This window comes from Pristis pectinata, chromosome 28 (assembly GCF_009764475.1).
Source record: "Pristis pectinata isolate sPriPec2 chromosome 28, sPriPec2.1.pri, whole genome shotgun sequence".
In the NCBI taxonomy this organism is placed as follows: Eukaryota; Metazoa; Chordata; class Chondrichthyes; order Rhinopristiformes; family Pristidae; genus Pristis; species Pristis pectinata.
In genome coordinates, this window is record NC_067432.1 from 28,514,685 (window position 1) to 28,541,216 (window position 26,532).

The 26,532-nt window shown below is 39.0% G+C and overlaps 1 protein-coding gene across 1 annotated transcript in view; it reads left to right on the top strand.

Annotated features, from left to right (window-relative positions):
- LOC127583993 (DNA-binding protein RFX7-like) overlaps positions 1-26,532 on the top strand; it is a 62,727-nt gene that overhangs the window by 18,712 nt on the left and 17,483 nt on the right. Inside the window, exons 2-6 of the mRNA XM_052040470.1 lie at positions 4,167-4,200; positions 9,941-10,023; positions 12,149-12,271; positions 18,618-18,734; positions 20,461-20,545. Coding sequence (XP_051896430.1) covers positions 4,167-4,200; positions 9,941-10,023; positions 12,149-12,271; positions 18,618-18,734; positions 20,461-20,545 — 442 coding nt within the window. The remainder of the gene's footprint in view (positions 1-4,166; positions 4,201-9,940; positions 10,024-12,148; positions 12,272-18,617; positions 18,735-20,460; positions 20,546-26,532) is intronic.

The following is a 26,532-nucleotide window of genomic DNA, read 5'->3' on the forward strand; positions in this document are numbered from 1 at the left end:
GTGTGCGTGTGTGTGTGTGTGTGTGTGTATGTATATAAACAAAAAACAACTTCTGACATCCCCTATATACCTTCCTCCGATCACCTTAAAATTATGCCCCCTTGTGTTAGTCATTTTCGCCCTGGGAAAAAGGTCTTTGTCCACTCGATCTATGCCTCTTATCTTGTACACTTCTATCAAGTCACCTCTCATCCTCCTTTGCTCCAAAGAGAGAAGCCCTAGCTCGCTCATCCTATTCTCACAAGACATGCTCTCCAATCCAGGCAGCATCTTTATTGCAAATGAAGATTGCAATTTATTTTAAGTGAAAACAGAAAATGCTCAAAGTACTCAGCTGGTCAGGCAGCTTTTGTGGAAGGAGAAAATGTTAACGTTTTGGTTCTGGGTCCCTTTATCAGAACTGGGAAAGAGACAAATAAGTTAGTTTTCAGTGGGGGTGGGGGGGGAATATGTAGAACAAAGGGAATATCTCTGATAGTGTAAGCCCAAATGGGTTCATGGAGGCTTTTGCCAGCATTTTAAGTTTCTTTATCTGGTGAGGCTGTGGGACATGCCAGATGATATAAACAGAATAAGAAAAACTGAGCAAACATGATGACTTGTAGAAATGACTTCTTCTGATACAGAAGAAGGAAGACTGAGCCATCTAAATTTGGAGAATTTGACATTGAATCCTGAAGACTGCAACTTGCCCAGATGGAAGATGAGGTGGTGTTCCTCAATCTTGCATTCAATTTCTTGTAACAGTGCAGGAGGCCAGAGACAGGTCCGAGTGAGGGTGGGATGGTGAATCTAAAGCTGCGGGCAACCAGTAGCTTGGGGGCGCTCCTGTGGACTGAAGGCAAGTGTGCTGCAAAGCTATCACGCAATTTACATTTGATTTCTCCTGTTAGAGGAGACCACATCATGAACACCGAAACAGTACACTAGATTGGAAGAAGTGTAAGTGAATTGCTGCTTTATCTGGAAGGACTATATCTTCTTTCTTTATCTTTATTGGTCACATGTACATCGAAACACACAGTGAAATGCATCTTTTTGTGTAGAGTGTTCTGGGGGCTACCCGCAAGTGTCGTCACGCTTCTGGCGCCAATATAGCATGCCCACAACTTCCTAACCTGTACGTCTTTGGAATGTGGGAGGAAACCGGAGCACCTGGAGGAAGCTCATGCAGTCACGTGGAGAACGTACAAACTCCTTACAGACAGTGGCTGGAATTGAACCCAGGTCGCTGGCGCTGTAATAGCATTACGCTAATCGCTACACTACCGTGTCTGCCCTATGACACCAGCTAAAATGGGTTTCAGTGGTACAACTGTAGAACAAAAAAGACCAGTATTAGACATTATTAAATGGGCACTTGGATACTGGGAAAAGGGGAGGTGAAAGGACAGGTATTGCATCTCCTGGGGCTCTGTGGGGAAACTGTAAGGCGGGGAGTGACAGCCGGAGTGGTCCTTATGAAATGCTGAAAGGAGAGGGTAAATTGCTTTATTATTGTCGCATGTACCAAGGTACAGTGAAAAACTTTGTTTTGCATGCCATCTATACAGATTGTTTCATCACATCAGTGCATGGAGGTAGTACATGAGAAAACAATAACAGAATGCAGAATGAAGTGTAACAGCTACAGAGAGAGTGCAGTGCAGGCAGACCATAGGTTGCAAGGTCATGATGAGGTAGATTGTGAGGTCAAGAGTCCATCTTATCGTACTAGGGGACCGTTCAATAGTCTTATAACAGTGGGATAGAAGCTGTCCTTGAGCCTGGTGGTACATGCTTTCAGGCTTTTGTATCTTCTGCCTGATGGGAGGGGGGAGAAGAGAGAATGTCCGGGGTGGGTGGGGTCTTTGATTATGTTGGCTGCTTCACCAAGGCAGCGAGAGATATGGACAGAGTTCATGGAGGGGAGGCTGGTGTCCGTGATGTGCTGAGCTGTATCCACAACTGTCTGCAGTTTCTTGCAGTCTCGGGCAGCGAGGTTGCCATACTAAGCAGTGATGCATCTGGATAGGATGTTTTGTATGGCGCATCGATAAAAAGTGGTGAGGGTCAAAGGGGACATACCAAGTTTCTTTAGCCTCCTGAGGAAGTAGAGGAGCTGGTGAGCTTTCTTGGAACATGCGTCTGGTGGTGGAATCATGGTGGTGTAGCGGTTAGCATAACGCTATTACAAAGTCAGCGACCTGGGTTCAATTCCTGCCGCTGTCTGTAAGGAGTTTGTACGTTCTCCCCGTGTCTGCGTGGGTTTCCTCCCACGTTCCAAAGACGTACAGGTTAGGAGCTGTGGACATGCGACTCTGGTGCCAGAAGAGTGGCGACACTTGCGGGCTGCCCACAACATATCCTCAGTAACGCAAAAAGACGCATTTCACTGTGTGTTTTGATGTACACGTGACTACTAAATATTTAATATCTATATATCTTGTTAGAACTGGAAGAATTTACAAAGGATGATCCATTGAATGTGGAGGCTGGTGGGGTGTAAGAAAAGAACAGGGAAACTCTTCTTGCTCCATCCAGGAGGAGACCGGGTGAGAATAGGGGTGCAGGAAATAAATGAGATGCAGTCAATGGCTCTGTCTGCTATGCTAGAGGGAAAGCCACAGTCCAGGAAAAAGGAAGATATTTCAGAGGCATCTCGTCATTGGAGCAAATGTGACGGAGGTGGGGGAGCTGAGGGAATGCAATTATGTCCTTACAAGAGACTGAGTGGGAGGAAGTATAATCAAGACAGCAGTTATGCCTTTGTAATCGATGTTTGTGACTAGCCTATCCCCCGAGATGGAGAGATCCAGGAAGGGAAGAATCAGAGAATGGACCAGACAAAGGTGAAGGGTGGGTGGAAATTGGCAGCAAAAATGATAAAATCTGAGTTCTGAGTGGGTGCAAGAAACAGCACCTGTACAGTTGTCAATGTACCAGGGGGAAAAAAAATTTGAGGGAGTGGCCCAAGTAGGGCTGTTCTACGTATCCCACAAAATGGCAGCTTGGGCCCATGCTGGTGCCCTTAGCCACACCTCTGATCTGGAGAAAGTGAGTAGAGTTGAAGGGAAAGTTGTTCAATATGAGGATGAGTTCAGCAGGTAAATGAGTTTGTTGATGGAGGGGAACCGGATGTTCCTCTGTTCAAAGAAGCAGAGGGTCCTCAGACCCTCCTCATGTCGGATAGAGGTGTGGAGGTATTGTATGTCCATGGTAAAGATGAACTGGTTGGGAGCAGGGAACTGGAAACTTTTGTAATGGCAATTGGCAACCAAAGTGTCATGGATGTATGTGGGAAAGGATTGGACCAGATGAGAAAGGATGGAGTCAAGGTAGGAAGAAGCAAGGTTGGTGGGACAAGAACAGGCTGAAATAATGGGTCTGCGTGGGCAGTCCTCATTGTGGATCTTGGGTAGGAATTAGAAGTGGGTGTGCAGCTCTGGAGCACTGTAAGGTGAATACCAATGGCCTGATGTTCAGTGGCGGGGTTATGGTCCAGAGGGATGTGGATGTATCCAAGAGCTGATGTTTGGCCACTGCAGTTCAGAGGTCAGTTCACCAGACTACAACAGCACCATCCTTGTTGGCAGATTTGACGACAATGTCAATATTGGTTCTTAGTGAACACAGTTGCAATTACACTCACTAAGAAGCAATCCTGTTATCTTCATCAAACCTGCCGACAATTTTAATCATTTGCCAAGGTTTGCTTTACATCTGGAGTTAAGAAATAGGAGCAGACGTAGGCCATCTGGTCCTACAAACCTGTTCTGCCATTCACCAAGATCATTGTTGATCTGGTACCTCAGTACCATTTTCCTGCATTACTCCCATATCCCTTGATTCCTTTTAGTATCCAGAAATCTATTGATCACTCCTATGAATAAACTTGACAGACGAGCCTCAGCAGTCCTCTGGGCTAAAGATTAATTTTTTTAAAAATATGCTTTTTATGATGGAAGTGTATTCCCTTTCTTTGCTTAATTCACATGTTTTGCTGAGACAACATGGCCTTCTGGGATCTCTAAACAGTTCTGTATATAAATCCAAGGTTTTTTATATTTAAAAACTAATAATGCAACCACACAGATAAATCTCTAAGCAAAATGTCATAGAAATACTTCAAATGATCTTACTTAGATTTAAACATAATATAGTATTAATTTTCTTTCTCTCCACAGCAAAACTGTACAATCAAAAGTGGACTGCATTTTGGTGAGTAAATTATGAAGTATTTTACAGTTGCTGTATAAACCTTCTGTGCATAGCATTATTTGGTTGCACGGCAATGATGCAAGGTATTTCTATGTTAACATTGGTATTGTGCCTTTTTTATACATTTGAAATCACCTCGAAGTGTTCAAATACAAATAATGATTTTCAAGTGCATTGACTCATTTACAAGCCAACACAATGAGAGTTGTGAACCATACCGAGATGGTTGGCCAGTTAATCTGTCTTTTTTTATATTTCTCATTCAGGGTAGAAAATGGATCAGGATATTGAGAAATATTTCTGTTTCTCTATTATTGAAGTGAGATTACTAACCCTGGTGTAAATCTTATTAACAGTTAGCTAGGAATTAGATTTGCAGCCCCAAAGAATGATAGTCCCAACTATGCAGTGTAATTCAGTTTAATATTAAGACTAGATTAGGGTCTGACTTCACTTAAGGTATAATTTAGATGCGTCCTCCCATAGATGAGAAAGTAATGTTAAGTGTAGGTTAAATCTAGCCAACTTCACTTCTCATCCCTACATTTTAAAAAATGTAGCAAATGCAAACTAGAAATGCCCACCTCTGTTCCCTCCAAAAAACAATATGTACAAGAGACATACATTCCTCAGAATGTGCCTCAGATTTGTAACTAGAAAAACACATTCTGAAAAGTCATACATCTGTCATGTCTTTTAGGCCTATTCATTTTCATGCTTTGTCTGCAACACAATCCAGCACTCTGATCTTCATTTAGCAACTTGCTGAATTACTCTTCCCTTCCATTGAGGTAAGGGGTATAGTTTCATGGCTTCTGATCATACATTGATTTCTCACTGAAGTGGCCATTATCCATATAAGATTAGTTTGTGAATATTGGTAAATTACTAGATTACATGTAGTTCTATGGGTGACAGGTGGAGGCCATTTGGTCCATTGTACTTTTGTTGGCTCTTTTGAAAGAATTAGCCCATTAATTTCATTCCCAGCTTTCCATAAAGCCCCAAAAATTTCCCCTTCAAATGTTTAACATATTTCATTTAGCAGAAGTTGTTATTAAATCAGTCAAGCAGTGCATTCCTGACCACAATTTACTGAGAAGGAATCATTTTAAGACTCTCCTTGCCTTCTGCTTCTTCAGGTCCTTTTCTCCCCAGATTACTCCCTGCTTTCTTCCAAGCCATTGATACATAAATTCTACAGGGGCTGAAGATCAAACTTCAATTCTCCTGGTCTTTGTGAGTCAGCTACTTATGTGAGAGCTCAGTGAACCTTGGATCACTTCTCAGCAGTATCACTATTCCTGCCTTGGTCCTGGAGTTCTTCCATGTGGTCTGATGGAGATTTTGATTCTCTTACAGCTGTGGAGTTTCCTTTTTTGCTGGCAGAATTATATTTGGAGCTTGAACGAGAAGCAATTTCAAATGTTGCCAGTGGGAAAATTTGGTTTGACTGGTTGAATTACGCTAGTACCATTTAATCTCAGGATAACTTTAATGTTCTTCAGTTGTTTACCATCATGGTTTGTAATTCATTTTGAATAGAATCTTTGAATTGTACAGCACAAAAACAAGCCCTTTGGCCTAACTTGTCCATGCTGACCATGTTGCCTATCTTCGCTAATCCCATTTGCTTGCATTAGGCCCATATCCCTCTGCCTTTCCTATTCAAGAACCTGTACAAATGCTTTTTAAACATTGTAATTGTATCTGCCTCCATCACCTCCTCTGGCAGCTTGTTCTGTGTACCCACTACCCTCTGTGGAATAAGTTGCCCCCTCACATCTCCTTTAAATTTCTTCCTTCTCGCTTAAACTCATGCCTCTAGTTTTAGACTCTGCTTTTCCCCCCTCCCCCCCTGCCCAGAAAAAGACTTTTGACTATTATGCCCCTCAAGTTTTATAAATCTCTATAGGGCCACTCCTCAGCTTCCTGTGTTCCAGTGAGAATAACCTCAGCCTATCCAATCTCTCCTTGTAAGTAATGCTTTCTGTTCTTTTCACTAAACTACTGGTGATATGACCAGGGCGAGTGAATTGGGAGATGAACTGTATTGCGATAATGGGCCAACACACACAAGATGCTGGAGGAACACAGCAGGTCAGGTAGCATTTATGGGGGAAATGAGCAGTCGACATTTTGAGCTGAGACCCTTCATCAGGACTGGAAAAAGGGCAGAAGCCAGAAGAAATGGGTGGATGGAGGGAGAGGAGCACGAGCTGGTGGGTGTTAGGTTAATCCAGGTGGGGGAGTTTATTAGCACTTCTATAATCATTAGGATTTCTAGTTGACACCAGCTTCACCTCTCTTTACCCATGTTTGACAACTGGAATTACTCCTGTTCCCTTAAGAGAATCTGATTTACTCACTATTGTAAATGGCATGATCTTCAGTATCTATCCTTCCCACCTGTCTGGTGGATTGTGGGTAGAGCACTGATATTTTGTAGTGGACCAAGGTTTGTGTTTAGATGTAGTGGAGATGCAAAGATGGGATGGGTAGGTTCTGCTCGGGTAGAATTGTGGCTGTATATACTGAAAAATGGTGATGGTTGTGACTCTTTTGTAGTGGTTTGCTTATCCCTATTGGTTTTGATTTATAGAGTAGTACAGCACGGAAATGTGCCCTTCAGCCCATCACGTCCTTGTCTATTTAAATATTTGGCATTGGTTTATTATTGTCACTTGTACCGAGGTACAGTGAAAAACTTGTCTTGCATACTGTTCGTACAGATGGTTTTACATTTGTCTAAGTGTCTCTTAAACGTAGTAACAATAGCTCATTCCACCACTTCTGGCACTGCATTCCAAATATCAACCACTCTCTGTGTAAAAGAACTTGCCCCTCAGATCCCCTTTAAAATTTCTTCCTGTCTCCTTAAACCTGTGTCCGCTTGTTATGATGCTCCTTACTATGGGGAAAAAGATTTTTTTACTGACTATGCTGTCTCTGCTTTTCATGATCTTCTATACCTCAAGCAGGTCACCTCACCCTCCTTCACTCCAGGGATAACAAGCCTAGCTTATCCAATCTCTTCCCATAACTGAAGTCCTCCAATCAAAGCAACATCCTGCTGAATCTCCTCTGTACCTTCTCCAGTGCAATTGCATCCTTCCTATTAGTGTGGCAACCAGAACAACACACAGTACTCCAAATGCTGTCTAACCAGTGTTTTGTAAAGTTGCAACATAATGTCCTAACCACTATGTTCTGTGCCCCGACCTATGAAGGCAAACATGCCACATGCTGCCTTCACCATCTAATCTATTTGTGTTGCCACTTTCAGGGAACTATTGACTTGGACTTCTGGGTATCAGAGGAAGTGTGTTAGAGTGGATTGAAAAGTGGCTGTCTTATAGAAGACAGAGTTGGAATAAGTGGGTCCTTTTCAGAATTGAGGGAGGTAACTAGTGGAGTACCACACGTATCAGTTCTTGGCCTGCAATTGTTCACTATTTACATTAATGACCTGGAGGAAAGAACAGTAGGTAAGATTTCCAAATTTGCAGATAAATATGAAAATAAGCAGAAGGGCATGTTGTGATTAAGGGTACTATGATTCTGCAACTGGATATAGATAGATTGAATGAGTGGGCAAGTGGAGTTTAATGTAAGTGTGAGGTCATACACTTCGGTAACAGAAATCAAAAGGCAGATTATTATTTAAATGGATTTAGAATGCAAGTGAGTGAAGTACAAAGGATCTAATTGTTTGAGTGCGTGAATCACAAAAAGGTGGCAGGCAGGTCCAACAAAGAAGGCAAATGGCATTTTGACCTTCAATGCAATAGGGTTTAAAAATAGGGAGTTTTTGTTATAATTGTACAGGGTGTTGGTGAGGCTTCACCTTGAATACTATGTATAGTTTAGGTCCTAAAAAAAAGATTCAGTAACACTGGAGGCATTGTAAAGGGAGATTCACCAGGGTAACTCCTGGGATGAGAGGGTTGTCCTACCAAGAGAGAGTAAATAGTTTGGGCCTTTGGGCCTCTAGTCCTTGGAGTTTAGAAGAATGTCAATTGACCTTATTCAAATGGATAAGATCCAAAGGGAGATCGACAGGGTAGGTGTTGTGATGTTTTCAGTAGTGGGAAAGTCACGATCTTGAAGTCTAGCTGAGGTTTCACCAATAAACTGCCCAACTAAAAGTGATTATCTGGTTATTACCACACTGCTTTTAATGGGATCCAGCTACGTGTAAATTGGCTGCTGTGTTTCATGCACTGCAACAGTGACTACACATTTTACGAATTACTTCTTTGGCTGTAAACGGCTTTGAGACATCTGGAGATTGTGAAATGCATTATATAAATGCTAGTTTTTCTCAGCTGTCTTGTGATTAGGTATACTCTATTCTTAAACACTTTTTAATAGTTCCTTCATCAAAAGACTTGGATAAATAAAATCTTAAATGGATTAAAAATAGGCAGCTATTTTAATATAACTAGAAATTTAGATTACCCATAGTAAAGATTAAGTTGTTAAACTGATCGAAATGCGTGTTACTCATGAAGTTAATGGAGAACATATTTCAAAGTGATAGCCTTATAGAAGTTCATCACCTGTGCTTCTGAGTGTAACATTAAGGTATAGTTTGAAAGCACATTTTCTGCAATAGCATAGTATTGTGGGAAATACTGTGATTGGCATCTTGTGCAAGTAACCTCGCTCTTTTTTTTCCTTGTCAAAGATTATTTTCTTTATTTTCCTTGCCCTCACAATTTGTTCTACCTTACCTATGTTCTCTTTTTTTTCTCCCATTATTCTGTTGAATTTTACCCTCCATTCCTAGCAGTTGACTTCTACATTTGAAATTCTTCTAATTTCTCTTCGTATCTTTAGCCTTATCCATACTGTTTATTTTTCCAAAAACAAGTCTTGCCCTATTTTTGTCATCATCTTCACATTTTGCATTTGCTGACACTAACCCACCAAACCCATGATCTCCATCTGGAATATGTGCATCTCCCAGATGCTTTCCAAATTACATGACTCCTGTCTTTGACAAATGTAATACTAGAATTTAATCATATCATTTAAACATTAGTAGTGGAACATTTGAAAAATTGGTAAGATTTGCTAACAGCAGAGATGAATTTGAGTGAATTCCAGGATGTAGAATTAACAATGATAAAATACAGAATTCTTAGCTTTATAAATAAAGTACAAAATCAAGAAAGTCAAATTAAAACTTTGCAAAATAGAGGTTGGGCTTTAGTTTGAATATTTTGTTCAGCTTTAGGCATTGCATTTTAGAAATGATGGTTTTGGACATGGTGCAGAGAAAATTTTAGCAGATTTAACTGGGAGCGCATGCCTTCAGAGTGACGTGAAGCCGAGTGTGTTTCCCTTTTGGAGTAAAGATGTTTACGTGCTGGGGGCAAGGGGCTGATGTAATTAAGGCATTCAAAATAACATAGGATTTTGACAGAGTTGATGGAGAGGAACCATTCTCATTGACAGGAAACTGATAACCAGAATACAGATTTGTGATGTTTGGTAAAAGAAACTGGGAAATGAGGGGTGGGTGGAATGCACTGTTTTCAGAGAGGCAGATACCACAATGTCAAAATATTGCTCATCTTTAGCTTTGTGTTTTCCATTGCAGGTGTGATTGATATTAATTTGATTTAACACCTAGATTGGAAGTGTAAGATTTGCTTTGCACTTCACTTGTCTGTGCCACTTACTTTCTAAAGGATATTTGTACTTACAATGAATTTTTATTTTTTGCTTTCAGCAAGAAGTGATGAAGTTTACAGACCTAGAAAAACTCTACCTCTACCTTCAGTTGCCTTCTGGTCCCAGCAATGGAAACAAAAGGTAAAGCCAACATGGATATTCTGTTACTCTTTATTTAGCTTTTCAAGGAACTATATGTTTATAAATAGTAACTAGTTGTGAAAAAATAAGCAGCAACAAATGCTATCAAGTTAATTAAACTTCAAAGAGAAATCAGTGATTTTGTTATAAATGTGCTGATATGAAGAGTTGAAATGCCAGTCAAATGGAAAAGTAGTACACCATTTAATCATCTTGTTTTGTTCGACAAGTAAATGTTACATGGTTTCAGGCATGTTGGAGTAGTACCTTAGAAGCTTAACTTTAGCAGCCTATATTTTTCAGGTTGCGATATTTGTAGGATCCACAAGTGAATAACTAACCTTTCTGGGCTCTGCTCATTATGAGAGAAACTTAAGTTTGTCAGAGTTTTACATTAGTAATTAATTTTGCAGTCTACCTTTTATCATTTTGCTATTGAAGTGTTGAACACTGAACCAATTTTCAGGGCAAAGGGGGATTCAGCTTAATACTACAGGTTGAAGCACCCTTGGTGTCTTTGATTAATGTGATAGAAGATTCACTGTTAAGTTTCTAATCTCATTCTTGCTGCTGTTGGAAGGAAGGGAAATTGTATCAGATGGGAAGCCTTCATGGTCTTACAGCCTTAGAGGTTGCTTGAAAATAGTATTGATAAATTTAGATAGACTTCCTCTTTTTGGTGATAGACAGTTCTGGAGGCCATAATAATGGAAGAAAATGCTTACCGTTCATTCTCCTCTAATAGTTGAATAGGTTGTTTGCCCAAATGGCAAACTGCATGGGGGTAATAGGCAGACAAACGAGAAAAAAAAACGGGGTGAGTTCTCCTCTTAGGCTCTACGCTGCATCACCATGTCGACTTTGTATCAATTAACAAGTTGAAGCAACTTTATCAAAAGCACTGCATTATTGGCTTCATTTAACAAATGATACAGCTGTAAGTAGCAGTTTTGAAATCTAGTAGCTTGATCATTTTCATATGTTTAAATGGCAAGCTGCTTCAAGTTTACTGTCCACATGTAGCTCTGGCTTGGCTCCAGGTGTTACCTATAATTGAAATGTGCAAATTATTATCAGTCTGAAATAATAATTAATGGAATGTGTTGTACATCTTCCAGAAAATAGAAGAGGTGCAAGTCATCCCATTAAAAGTGGATTGAAACGGTTTGACAGGAGGTGTTTTACTATGAGAGCAAAAAATAGTATGGAGCTAGGGGTCATAAATAAAAGATTATCACAAATAATCCACTAGGGAATTCAGGAAATACTACTTTACACAGTTTATGATGTGGAACTTGTCACCTCAAGCTGCAGTTGAGGCAAATAATATTGCACTGAAGAGGAAGCCAGATACATATGAGGGGGTAAGGCATGAGAGATACATTGGATTAGCTGAAGAAAGGTTGTGGGAGGCTCGGTACCAAATACATCTTTTTGGTCAAATGGCCTATTTCTCTGTGCTGTACAGTTACATAGCAGTAATACTGATACCACATTTCTATTCAGATTGGAAGCAAGCTTTACTGTAGGTACACTAGATTTATTACATCATTCGTCAACATTTTCAATGCGGTTGGAAACATTCAATATGATTTTCCTCGTGTTTTGTGTTGGGTTAGGGTTTGAAAATCTGTTCCTTTTGAGCTTTCATTTTACTTCTAGCAGCTTAACTAGCTGCATAACGACATATGTTTTCAATCTATTTTGTGGGCCACAATAAATATTGAGGAATATAATTACAAGTAAGCTTTTAAATATTAAAATAGGTAACTGTTTAAAAAAAATTATTTGACTGGTCTTTCCTGATTTATTAACAATTGGAGCAAGGAAAACGAATTAAAATATTAAAACTATTAACACAATTTTCAGAAACCTTTGTTGTCAGAAATGATTGAAATGATATATGGAAAGTTGCCTAATTAATTATTAATTAACCACAAATTTCAATATGGAAAGTTGCCTAATTAATTTATTCATAAATTAATTAACTTCACAAATTTCAAAAGGATAGATTTAATAGTAACGTTTTTTTTAGTAATGATCTACTAAAACTAGAAAATGTCCACTGTGCAGCTTGTTTAATTTTCATGTTGTAACCACGCTAACATTTTTTCATTGTTTGCAGCAATCCAAGCTCTTTGTCATCCAGTCGCACCCAACAAATGCATGCATGTAACTGGATCCGAAATCACTTGGAGGACCACCCAGATACTTCACTGCCCAAACAAGAGGTTTATGATGAATACAAGTAGGTATTGCATTAGAAAGCCTAAATAACCACGAGAAATATATATATTTACAAACGTAATTTAAGCATTTGTAATTTTTAAGTGATGATTTAGCAAAGAGCTTTCTTTTTCAATATACGTAATTTTAGCTCTATATAAATGTTCCACAATTTTACATCATTTTAATAGACTTTGCTTGTTGGAAAATAACATAAATTGAGGATAAGTTGAATTTTTAAAAATTAACGTGTTCCAATTTGAATCTTTTTTCTCTCTGAGATTGTTTCTATTGTTCTTTTAACATCATGGATCAGAACCATAATAGCTTATATTGCAGTTTCTTTTGACAAATATTGTTTATTTGTTAATCTAATCATGGTTATGAAAACAGAAATACAGAGGGTGGGGACATGAAAGAGCAATGATTTGAACTAGTCTTGATTCCTTTTGTTATATTTAGACTTCGACTAGTAGCAGTAATTCCACATTGTTAAAACGACGACCAAATTTTCAGGATATCGCATCTTCTGTCCATAGAACACTTATGTGACGATGTGAGGAGTTGTAAAGTAATTTGGGTACAGCTTAAAAAGAATGCAATACCCCTGGAGGCAAATAGCATATTTTTTTAAAGGGGATATTTTTCATTTAGCAAGATATAGCTCTAACACTTTGAATCACATTGGCCTCCACAGAACCACAGCGTAAGACTGCCCAGCTATGGAGGGCAAATCTTTTTGGTGCACTAGATGCTGGAGTCCAGCAACTTGGTATAGATCATGATTCAGCCTCTGGTGAATTCAAGGTCTGAAATTGGGAAAAAAAATAAAACTATCTTGAAAATTAAAGCACAAAATAGAGTCATGGAATCAGAGAGTTACACAGCATGAAACAGGCCCTTTGACCCAACTTGTCTACACTGACTAAGATGCCTATCTAAGCTGGTCCTATTTGCCTGTGTTTGGCCCATATCTTTCTAAACTTTTTCTATCCATGTACCTGCCCAAATGTCATTTAACCTTTGAAAAAAGACCCTCTGTGTGTGTGTGTGTGTGTGTGTGTGTGGGGGCAGGGGAGGGGGGGGGGGGGGAAGTTGCCCCTCAGATCTCCTTTAAATCTTTTTCCTTTCAGATTAATTTTAGGTCTTCTAGTTTTAGACTTGCCTACCATGGGAAAAAGACTGTAACTATCTACCCTATCTACCTCTCTCATGATTTTTTTAAACCTCTAGAAGGTAACCCCTCAGCCTCCTTTGCTCCTGAGAAAACAGTCCCAATCTATCCAGTCTCATAACTCAAGTCCTCCAAGTCAGGTTGTCAATGTAAAATATTAATTCTGTTTTTCCCTCCACAGATACTGTCTGACCTACTAAGTATATCTAGTATTTTCTGGTTTTATTTCAAATTTCCAGCATCCATTGCATTTTACTTTTAAAATCGGGGTATTTGTTATTATTTATACAAGGTAGTTGTGTTTGAAAGCAGATGAGTTTGTTAAAAGATTACCTGCCCACTACATATCTCTAACGTTCAGCAATGTTTAAGTTACTTTATTCTATAGGTTGGTAGAATCGTAGAAAATTTAGAATACAGAAGGTGACCATTGTCAAAAAAGAGTTCCCCTTGGTCCATAACCCTGCAGGTCATGGCTCTTCAAGTACTGTTTAAATGTGGTGAGGGTTTTTGTCTGTTCCACCTCTTTCAGCCCCCTGTCACACTCCAGGTGATTAAAAAAAAATCCCATTTCTCCTCTAATCCCTCAACCAACTGCCTTAAACTTTGCACCCTGATTTTTTACTGATCTGCTGAAGGAGGTAGATCATTCCTATTTATTCTATCCAAGCCATTTATTTTATAATTGCCTCCCTTCAGCCTCATTTCCAATGAAAATAACCCCTGCTTATCCAACTTTTTAGTCCCTACTGCAATTTTCCACTGCTGACAACATCTTCATAAATCTCTGTACTCTTTCCCGTGTAGTCATATCTTTCCTGTAATGTGATCTTTGCTATATATAGAGAAGAAATGGCAGCAGTACCTGACTGATAATAGTTGTAAAAAATTTTGTGCAAGGTCATTTGGTAAGCACTTGCACTGGCCTAGAGAACATCACAGTGAATGTTTACAACAATGACTTTGTTAACAGCAAGATTTGCGGACAATCTTTTGATGGGATGACTTTTGAGGTTTAAACATTTTTGGTAGTTAAAAGTGGGAAAAGTTTGTCCAGGAATGCCTAAAGCACAGCCATAAATCACTCGCATGAAATGGTTTCCAGCTGCACTGTATCCTTAAAACAGCATTGTAACTGGCTGCAAATTTTTAGCAAGTTTATTAAGAGTCTTTGTGGCACAAAAAGCCATTGCATTTTCTGTTCATGGAAGAATCCTAGAATGTCGATTTGTGTATTCAGTTCAGTCTGGAATAAGAATAATAACGTCGGAGCTCATGGTGGCAATCTGAATTTAAAACAATTAATTTTGGCTCTGATTCCAGTGGGGAGAATCTGGGTGATAAGCACTTCTTTATTTGATCCACTGGATCTTGTTCGGCATACAATGGAAGTATAAGAACACAATTTCAGTTTTAGTGAATGTTTGTCTTAGTTTGTAAAACAAGTTTTATTTGTTACCTTGCATTTCTTCCACTGATAGAAATATCATGTATATGGAATCTTCTTCCTTGGAGCTTGATTATTTGTGTCCACAGATGCAGACACATCTGCTGAGTTTTTTTAGAATGTTTTGTTTGTTTCAGATAGAATCATAGAAAATTTACAAGACAAGCAAAGGTGATATAGCCTCATCTTCAGCATCTGCAGTTTTTTGCTCTTCAATTGAGTATTTGTTCATGCTGTCTTTCCACAAGGGAACTGGAATTTAAATACAACTCGTGTTTTCCCCCACCAGAATTGTAACCAACTGTGAGCATTGGGATTTTCTGCTAATGTCATGGCCACTTTATGCCAAAATGCAAATGACTTTCCCAATACTGTGATAGCAGCCACCTTGAGTAAATCTCTTCAACTTTTCTTGTTTTGGTAACTGACTGTAAATTCAAATGTAAATTCAAATGTAAAACACTCCCAAATATCTTGAATACTTACTATAAAATCTCTGTATTAGTTTCTGTTATATTTTGTCATAGCCCCAAATACCTGTAAAAGGATATTTGATGACCATGGTGGTCATCAAGAGCATTTAAGTGTATACGTTAAATGAATTGTAATTTAAAAAGGCCAGTTTGAGGCAACCGTAACTAAATTTCAAACTGTACATGTTCAATTATTGTAACTGCTCAACAGTTTTTGCATTATGGTGCTGATTTTCAAAAAAAAATTCTGTTGTCTTACTGTTTTAGTATTCTTGGTTGAGAGAGTAAAGGCTGTCAAATATTAGTCCACCCTCTAACATTGTTCATCCCTTGGTATTAGTGGGCATGATAGTTAATATGTTGGTTGCACGTGCAAATTGGTTAATAATCTACAAAGGCTAATAATCATAGACTGCACATCATGGTCTTGGACTACAGATTTTAGCAGTTCATTGGTTATTAAATGCTCGAGGGCATTTTAAGTACACAAAAGGTGCTACAGTAAAACATTGATAATCTGGCCTGCTTGGAGCTCTGGTGCTGGACTAGCAGATTGTCCTCACTATTGGTTGTTAGTCCCTATTAATACCCAAAGCATTTTCAAATCACTTTTTAGAAGTTACATACTAAACATCTTTATAATAAATTATACAGTGAACCCAAAGGGGACACTGGTCAGCATAGCATGAGCTGGGCCCCGGTGGGTTGGAAGGTAGCATCTTTACTGAGTGATGCCAAACCATCAGCATTTCCGAATGGTCAAATAGTGGATTATCACAGTTTTATTTTGTATTAACTTTATTCTTCAATTGTTAAGAATAAACCTAATGGTTGGAATTCAGATATGGACATTTAACACAGGATTGCCTAGAGACCGGACATCATAATATTTGTTTAAAAACAAAAGTGTTAAATGTGGTGTTTGGATGTTGGCAAATTTTAATTGTTTGGGGAGGTTGAAGTTTTTCTAAAATAAAATGGACGGCATTGCTGCATCAGTCGTCCTTCTGTGATATTGGCTCAGCCTGTTTGGGTTTTTCCCCCTTTTTTTATTTTCTATTCATCTGGGACTAGAGGACATGCCCAGTCTGACCTGCCAAGCATGTCTTCCTGCTCTGCATTTTGCAACCCCTACATTCTGTGGTCTATGTGTTTTGGTCTATGTCCTTACTCTCTAATTGCTCCCATTCACTCATTGACCAGACAACCTTGTTTACAGCTTTTCCCCATGGTTACCCTTGTTTACCCTCTCCGACCTTCCCTGTGGGTTAGCAAACTTCTTTTGTATCCTTCAACCTGAAGCATTAACTCTGTTTCTCTTCCTGCAGATGCGACGTGACCTACTGAGTATTTCTAGTATTTCCTGTTTTTTTCGATTTCCAGCATAATAGTTTCTTTGATTTTTTTTTCCTTGGGCATTACTCAAGACTAAATTATCAAGCATACACATATTTCATCACTTGCATATACTGAAGAAGCACACCATTCTACAATTGGTAATGAAGTACAAAATTAAGGTAACATATGACATTAATTATAGCCACCTTAGATTTGGACAAGGCAAAACCAGATTCATTGTAAAACGCCGATAATCCAGCACTCTTGAGACCTTTTGGTAGTGCTGTACTAGTAGACTTTCCAGAGTATCAGATGTTATTGCTATTAATACCAAGCACACTTTTATTTCACTTTTTTTAACATGTTATTACAGTAGTATAATTTTTCCAGTGAACCCAGCAAGTTTGAAGAGAGCAGGAAATGTACAAGCACTGTGGACCCCAGTTCTGGCTGTTGTTTAAATTGGTTTGTTGTAAGTGGTGGGCAATGAGCACTAATCATACGTGCATTGCCGTACTTTGTGTTTTGCTTCTCATAATTGTCAGGTGTACTGTGAATATGTGAGGCTGTGAGTTTGTTGAATTGTGTGACAGTGTGGTACTTCGTTTAAAGAATAAACAATTCCATTTTATCTTTTTCCCCTGTAAATGATTTAAAAATATTGTAAACTGACTTAAGTATTTTGTTACACAGCTGGTAAATATGAGCTTTAAATTAGGGGATCTCAATGTGTTAATATGAATTTATGTTAAATCTTTAACATTTCATCACTACGGAACTTTTTTCTTTAGACATTTTAACTTTCCAGTATGGTTTTGGCCAGACTTGAGGAATGTTCAAGTGGTGTTTCACATTGGTTAGCTTTACCATTTCTCACTCAAATGCACATGAATCAGCCAAATCTAATTTTGTTAATGCTGATCATTTTCATTAAAAAAAAATCATGGAATTAATAATTTTCCCTTTAATATCACTGGCTTTTAATTTAAAGAATATGTTTTTAAATGTAGTTTATGTATTTGGTGGTACAATATATAATCTGGGAAAAAATTTGAATTATAATGCAACAGATGATATTTAAACCTGCCATTTTCATTAATCCATTAATTGAATTAATGGGCCAGATGGTGGATTTTGTATTAAAATTCAATAGGCAAAATCTTGAATTAAAATGAAACTGATGGACATTTATTACTTCAATATTTGTTACTTCAGTGTCAGATTTCATGCATTGCAATTGGAGCTGAAGTCCACTGTTGAATTCTGGAAGCAAGTTCAGTGCCCATTGCCTTAACCACACGTTGCTTATGGTGAACTGTTTCCGAAATTACCTAAAGCAAAATGTAACCTATTAAAAACAATTGCTTGGTCCTTTTGATACAAGAGCACAGTTTTTTTTTCCCCACAGTTATTCTTTCAGACAATGAATTAAAGTTCATTCTGGTGGTGTGTTTCAGTGCATTTATATTATTTACTACAGATACATATGAATGAATGAGTGTGGTTTGTCCCAGCAAGTTATCAGTTTGACTGAGCCTTTTTTTAAAAAAAAAGATGAACTTGTTGGTAATGACAATACAATGACATCGCTGCCTGGGGTGGTGGCGGAGGCTGATACATTGGACAAGTTCAAGAGATTGTTAGATAAGCATGTGGAGGAATTTAAGTTAGAGGGGTATGTGGGAGGAAGGGGTTAGATAGTCTTAGGTGTGGTTTGAAGGGCGGCACAACATGGTGGGCTGAAGGGCCTGTGTTGTGCCATATTGTTCTATGGTTCTATGATTCTGTTGTTGATCCCCTGGTCATTAGTAACTGAGCCACACAGAAAGAGGAATGGCAACTACTGAAGAGGGGAATTGTTTAATATCTGAAGGAGTGAGAATGCGGGTTCTAAAATTGCCCTGTAACCAAATAAAATTCCATTTTTGTTTTCCAGAGGTTATTGCGACAATCTTGGATACAACTCTTTAAGTGCAGCTGATTTTGGGAAGATCATGAAGAACGTCTTTCCAAATATGAAGGCCCGGCGTCTAGGCACAAGAGGCAAATCTAAATATCCTTTGTAGTTGCTTCAAAGTTTTCAAGCTCATTGTTCATTTTGGCTTGTAGTGTCTTCATATTGATAAACCTTTTTATAAAGGATAGTCACTTCTGAATACAGTAAATACTTTATCACAAATGACTCCTATAACAACTCCTATATCTGTGATTAAGCCTTGATATCGGGGTATTTTACTTCAATTGCTCATTCTATACTTTAGGTTCTATTAAATGCAGGTCACGTTAAACAGAAATTTGATGCTTGCAACATTTTTGTTTTGGTTTCCTTTTAATGGTATCAGTTGTACATCAGGTATAAGCTATTTTAGGTGTAAATACTTATTTCCTACCATGGTAATGTAAATTTAGTACAAATTACATTTTATAACTTGTTCATCCTGAGTTTTGGAATTGACTTGAACTCTTTGCTGCAAAATGTGCCATTTATAATGGAGTACGCATAGAGTTATCGGGGCCAGCAGGAGCACAGTTTTCCCTGCTGCCCCAGATAATCATTAAGCAATGCATTCATGTGCATATATGTATTTATTTCAGTGCCGCCGCCTCAAATTTATTTGGATTTTGGCACCCATAATTGCAGGTTTGAGAATGAGTTAAACTAAAGTTCTCTCGCTCTCTCTGGAACAGTGGGTTTACTCCCTGTTGAAACTACTGTGTGCAAAATGGACAAGATGAAAATAATGTAGTTATGTCCTCACAGTAGAATATGTAAGATTTAAGAAACACTTTAGTTTTACCTTAGCAATCTGCTCTTTGAATTTGCCTCTCCTGTTACTAACAAAATTTTATCATTGAATATGTGATTGTTGGCTGTTTCTAGATCCATTTACAGTTGTGTAAGTGGATTGGTACCGTAGGGTTAGCATTTAATTTCTGAATTTCGACTGTTGTTCAAATCCAGTCCAAGCTTGTGCCATATCACAGTCCTGTATGAAATGAACTTGAGAAATTTTGGCACAGTTCTTAATAGTTTTACGTCTATAAACACACAACAGCACATTGTTGCTTGTTTTATTGAAAGACTAGAAAGCCATATGTGGAAAACTGATTACTGTTTTGTTTTGATAGTGATGTTGGGAAAATGAACATCATACATTTGTATTTGAACTTGGGTATGTTTGAAACTGAAACACTTAAAATTTGGTTCTGAATTGACAGAGGAGTTGAAGTAGGTTGATGATTTGGATTCATAAATATAACCTAGGTTATTGAGAAGAAAATCAAATATACGGTTGAAAATCAGTGTTCAACACATTATTTAAATTTTGGTAACTTAAAGGCATTGTTACATATTCCTTTCACTTGGTTCATAAAATTACAAAATCTTGATTTGTTTTTCTCTGTGAAGGCATATAATGTCCACAAGTTAACTTTTTGTGTTGGGTTGAAAAGAATTGGGATAGTTCAGGAAAGCTTACACAACCAACATTATTAATTTATGGTTATTTTATAATTTTTTTTTCTTTCTGACAAACTTAATTTTACTTGGCTAAGCTAGCAGTTTTTGTAATTTTTTTTAATGTTTGCATGAATTGACTGGAGTGGTCTGGAGGGTTATGAATGGGGTGCAGGTAAATAGGACTAGTGGGATAACGTTTCGGCACAGACTAGAAGGGCCGAATGGCCTGTTTTCTGTGCTGTAGTGTTCTGTAGTTCTATGGTTCATTCAGCAGGCTGTTTAGTTATAAAATAAAAAATTAGCCTTAACTACCTGAAACATATTGCTATAGTGGTCTGAGGAAAAAGGCTTTTGTTCACATGCCATCACTACCAAGCCTGGATTTTCACAAAACTACTGAAGGGGTAAGGACTTCCTATGATCATAACCATAACTATCTTTTCTTTCACTGTTGGAAAGAATGTTGTGTGTGCAACTGCCATTTTCCACCTTTCCACCTTAAAGGTAATGTTCCTATCTTTGTATCCACCATTAACATATTCCTCATCCACATTTGAATTTCTCCAGATTTGTTTGCCGTGTTCTCTTCAGTGCAAAGTTTCCAAAATTCTGTTCCACACTTGTATTATCCATCCTAACTAGCCTCTGTACAGTTGTAATTTGGCTTAAATATAAGAATAATCCATGCTTAATCACATATAATGCATCAGGTATGCACAAGAATTCCTGTAAATTATATTTTTAGTGAAGTCTTATTATTAGTACAGTGGATGCTTGGATTTTTACAGACTTTGGGGTAAGACATGCAGTTACTTGGAGATAGCTTTGGGGAAGTTTCCGATTAAACATCTTTCCATTTGTTAGGCTTGCCCATATTTCAAGATGCAAGGTAACAAATGAGAAATATCATGTTAGCCTGTGAAACAGGAATGCAAGAGAGGGAAGGGCTGTCCGTGAACTTCAAAGACAACTATTTTCATTTTGGCATTCTTAATCTGATAAAGCCATCTCAGTGGCACATCTCAGAAGAAAATTTGTTTTTGTTTTCCTAACTGGCCTCCATTCTATCATGTGTTAGTCTTTTCAAATCCCTTTCAGCATTCATTGTATCAAAGAGTGACCTGGCACAGAAAAAAGATATTCAAGCCCTGGTGCCCATGCCTAGGGTGGTTTCTCCTCAAAGCTTGGCATAGACAGGTTTAGTGGTTAAGCTTTCCTTGTAAATCAGGAAAAATCTCATTGGTGACCATCACCTTATTGCACTGCACTTTCTCTGTAGCTGTAACACTTTACTCTGTACTGTTATTGTTTTTACCTGTACTACATCAATGCACTCTGCACTGACTGAATGTAACTGCACTGTGTAATGAATGGACCTGTACAATCGGTTTGTAAGACAAACTTTTCGCTGTACCTCGGTACAAGTGACAATAATATACCAATATCTTCATTGAATTCAGTTTTATACATGTATAGCTGCAATTTGAACCAGAACTGTTGCCTAACTGAATTTCAGATGCTTAAGCACTGTTGATCTCGCCATGCTTTTCTAAAGCCACTTCCGTTATTTTCCTAAATGAGATTACATTCTCCTGGTTCCCCTTTTACCTTTTTGAATTAAAGCCAGAGGGCATCCAGTAGTGGCTTCTTCCACTCACGCACTGTTAACCTTGAGTCTCCCAAAGATTTATATTTGCCTTCCTTTGCACTTCTATTTGATGGTCCATGTTGATGCCACCTGAAAACTCAGTGACAGGTTCCATTTGTATATTTTTTCATCACTGCCTTTCAACCTCTTACTTTGATTTGTTATGTTTGCCCAATTTCCATTAAATGAGCAGAAATTTTCTTCAGCTACTTATTCTGAAGGGCAAAATCATTGTTTTGAACAGTTTGCCAATTTTGTTACATGGTCTACCGATTTCATCCCTCTCCTTGACAACCATCTCAAATTGACCTAGTTTGTTCATAGTCTTGGTGTTTAAACCCTGAGATGTTCATCCAAGAATAAATACTTACACTTTTATAATGCCCACTGACTAATACAAAAAGCTGCAGATGCTGGAAATCTGAAGTGAAAACACAAAATACTGGAGGTACTCAGCAGGGCAGGCAACATCTGTGGGAGAGGCAAACATTAACTGTATTTCCTTCCAAAGATACTGCTTGGCCTGCTGAATATTTTCAGCATTTTCAAGGGTTGAACCTCAGGGGAATCACGGGATCTGTGGAGTGGCAAGGAAGTAAGGCAATGATGAGGATGCATCACAGGTTGAGGAAAGGCACAATGGTGGAACTGATAAAGCTGCTGCCTCACAGTGCCAGAGACCCGGGTTAAATCCTGACCTCAGATGCACTCTGTGTGGAGTTTGCACGTTCACCCTGTGACTGTGTGGGTTTTCTCCTGGTGCTCCAGTTTCCTCTCATATCCCAAAGCCGTTGAGGTTGGTAGGTTAATTGGTCACAGGAAATATAGTGTGTATCGGCGAGTGATAGAATCTGGGGGGAGTTGAGGGGAATGTGGAGAGAATAAAAAAAGGAATTATAACAGGGTTAGTGTAAATGGGAGGTTGATGGTCAGTGCAGACTCGGTGGGCCGAAGGGCCTGTTTCTGCGTGGTATTTCTCTATGACTCCCTCTGCCTCACTCTTGCTGCTGAAACCCTCATGCATTTGTTACCTCCTAAACTTTTGTGCCCATCCGAAACTGCTACACCTATTTCAACACCGTCCAAGTCCTATCTGCCTATCACTCCTGTGGTTAACAGACATGCACTGGCTCACCTACTGGCATCATTTTTAATTCCTGACCTTTCATCCATGGCCATACTCCTCCAATCCTTTGTGTCAAGGTATTTACATTCCCTGTTTTGGCATCTTCTGTGTCCTCATTTTCTTTAATAGTCCCACCTCGACAGAAATGTGTTGCAAGGTAGTGATACCCTGACATTGTTTTAAGATGGCATCACCAATGACCATTAGGTGGAAGAGAAATGGGATGGGTCCAAATATAAATCTTTGAAGAATGTAAAGTTAATAGTCATGAACTGGAAAAAGCCTGTGCTTCAGTGCCATGATCCTAGGCTCTGGAACTCCTTGCCAAAAATGTTCTGTCTCTCCATGCTTCTGGTCCTATATGATCGTTCTTAAAGCTTATGAAGCAAGGTAGGAAAGTAATTGGAAAAAAAACAGATGGACTATAATGAGAGAAAATTTGAAGTTTTCATTTCGGCAAGAAAAGTAATGGAGCATATATTGTAAATAGTGAGAGATTGCAGAGCTCTGAGGTGCAGAGGGATTTGGGTATTCTACAGCATGATTTGCAAACTGTTAGTATGCAGGAGAAGTAAGTAAGAAAGCTAACAATGTTATTGTTTGCTGCTAGGGGAATTGCATTATAGAAGTAAAGACAAGTTCCTTCAGTTATATTGGTTCTTGGTAAGATCACATCTGTAGAACTGTGTACAATATGGAACTCCTTACTGAAGTACAGGTGTAAATGCTTTGTAAACAGTTCAGAGAAAGTTTACCAGACCAACATCTCGAATGAATGGGTTGATCTGTAAGGAAAGGTTGGACAAGGTAGGCTTGCATCCAATAGAATTTAGAGGAGGGATTTAATTCAAGGTACAAGTCCTGAGAAGGATTAACAGAGTGGATGTAACGAGGATGTTTCTCCTTGTAGGAGAATCTAGAAGCAGGGCCCACTTTTTTTTAAAAACAGAGGATCACCATTTAAGAGTGAGATGAGGCAAAATTTCCATAGAACCATAGAACGATACGGCACAATACAGGCCCTTCGGTCCACCATGTTGTGCTGCCCTTCAACCCACACCTAAGACTATCTAACCCCTTCTGCCCACATATCCCTCCAACTTAAATTCCTCCATATGCTTATCTAACAATCTCTTGAACTTGTCCAATGTATCAGCCTCCACCACCACCCCAGGCAGCACATTCCATGCACCAACCACTCTCTGGGTGAAAAATCTCCCTCTGACATCTCCCTTGAACTTCCCACCCAATACCTTAAAGCCATGTCCTCTTGTTTTGAGCATTGGCGCCTTGGGAAAGAGGTGCTGGCCACTCTATCCACTCCTCTCAATATCTTGTATACTTCTATCACATCTCCCCTCATCCTCCTCCTCTCCAATGAGAACAGCCCTAGCTCCTTTAGTCTCTCCTCATAATCCATACTCTCCAATCCAGGCAGCATCCTGGTAAATCTCCTCTGCACCCTTTCCAATGCCTCCACATCCTTCCTATAATGAGGCGACCAGAACTGGACACCAGTACTCTTAGTGTGGTCTAACCAGAGTTTTGTAAAGCTGCATCATCACTTTGCGGCTCTTAAACTCGATCCCCTGAGTTATGAAAGCTAAAATCCCATAAGCTTTCTTAACTACCCTATCTACCTGTGAGGCAACTTTCAGTGTTCTGTGGATATGAACCCCCAGATCCCTCTGCTCTTCTACACTGCCCAGAATCCTGCCATTTACCTTGTACTCTGCCTTGGAGTTTGTCCTTCCAAAGTGTACCACCTCACACTTCTCTGGATTGAACTCCATCTGCGACTTGTCTGCCCAGCTCTGCATCCTATCAATATCCCTCTGCGAGCTTTGACAGCCCTCCACACTATCCACAACACCACCAATCTTTGTGTCATCTGCAAACTTGCTAACCCAGCCTTCCACCCCCTCATCTAAGTCATTAATAAATATCACAAAAAGTAGAGGTCCCAGAACCGATCCCTGTGGGACATCACTAGTCACAGCCCTCCAATCCGAATGCACTCCTTCCACCACAACCCTCTGCTTTCTACAGGCAAGCCAATTTTGAATCCACACGGCCAAGCTTCCCTGGATCCCTTGGCCTCTGACCTTCTGAAGAAGCCTACCATGTGGAACCTTGTCAAACGCCTTACTAAAATCCATGCAGACCACATCTACTGCACTACCCTTTGAGCAGCAGTTTGAGCAGCCACAACCTTATTAAACGACAGTGGCCTCTTAATGTTCCTGTGGGCGGCACAGTAGCGTAGCGGTTAGCGCAACGCTATTACAGCGCCAGCGATCGGGGTTCGATTCCCGTCGCTGTCTCTAAGGAGTCTGTACGTTCTCCTGTGTCTGCGTGGGTTTCCTCTGGATGCTCTGGTTTCCTCCCACATTGCAAAGCCGTACGGGTAGGTTAATTTGGGTTTAAAATGGGCAGAGCGGACTCATTGGGCCGGAAGGGCCTGTTACCACGCTGTAAATAAAAAAAAATTTAAGAAGAAAATTCTTATGATGTCAAGCTTTTGATTATTAGTCCTGATATTTCCTTCTGTGGTTGGGTGTCCAGTCTTTGATTCTGTACATGAAGCAACCTGGGACATTTTTCTTCCTGATAGATACTACATAAATGCGCATTGTTCATATTATAGAAGGAAGGTAATTAGATTTTGATTCTGCATGCTAAATCCAAGGTGAATAGTTGTAACCAAAATGTTTTCAAAATCTTTCATATCAAAGGATTTTCAAAATATAAAATTATTACTACCCTACTGCAATATTTAAGTTAAATCTAGATTGATATGATGTCATAGAGGCATACAGCACAGAAACAGGCCCTTTAACCCAACTACTCCATGCTGACCAAAATTCCTATCTAAGCTAGTCTCATTGGACCCATATCCCTCTAAACATTTCTTATCCATGTACATGTCCAAGTTCCTTTTCAAATGTTGCTGATGTACCTGCCTCAACCATTTCCTCTGGCTGCTAATTCGATATACTGACCACCGTCTGTGTGGAAAAAGTTGCCCCTCAGGTTCCTATTAAATGTTGAACCTTAAACCTATGCCCTTTTAGTTTTAGACTCTCTTACCCTGGGAAAAAGACTGCGCATTCACCCTATCTTATTTCATACACCCCTATAAGATCACCTGTCATTCTCCTACACTCCAATGAATAAAGTCCCATTGTATTGCTTCTCTGATGTTGTTTGTTTAGGGAATGAGGAAAAAGTAATTTAGACTTTGCATGGTAAAATGTGTTTGTTAGTATATTGAGCTCTTCATACATGAGGAAAGTTCTGAGTCACCGTTACAGTCGGGCCAACTTTTCATCAACTCCCTCACTCCAAATTGTCATTTGGTGCCATCCGTTAGCTTCCCAAAGGATTTCTAAGCTATCATGTTGTAGGAGTTGATATGAAATGCCAGACAGTTAACTGGTTACTTGCATTTGTAATAAAATTAGAAAAATCAAGTGATTAAACTTGTTTGCTGAAGGAAATTTGGATGTATGTGTATTCATGAGTTATCATTTTTTTGTTTATGTATTTAAGTATATGTTCTCTACTCAGTATTTTGCATAGCAAACTTCTGTAGTCTCTGATATTTAGCACCTAGA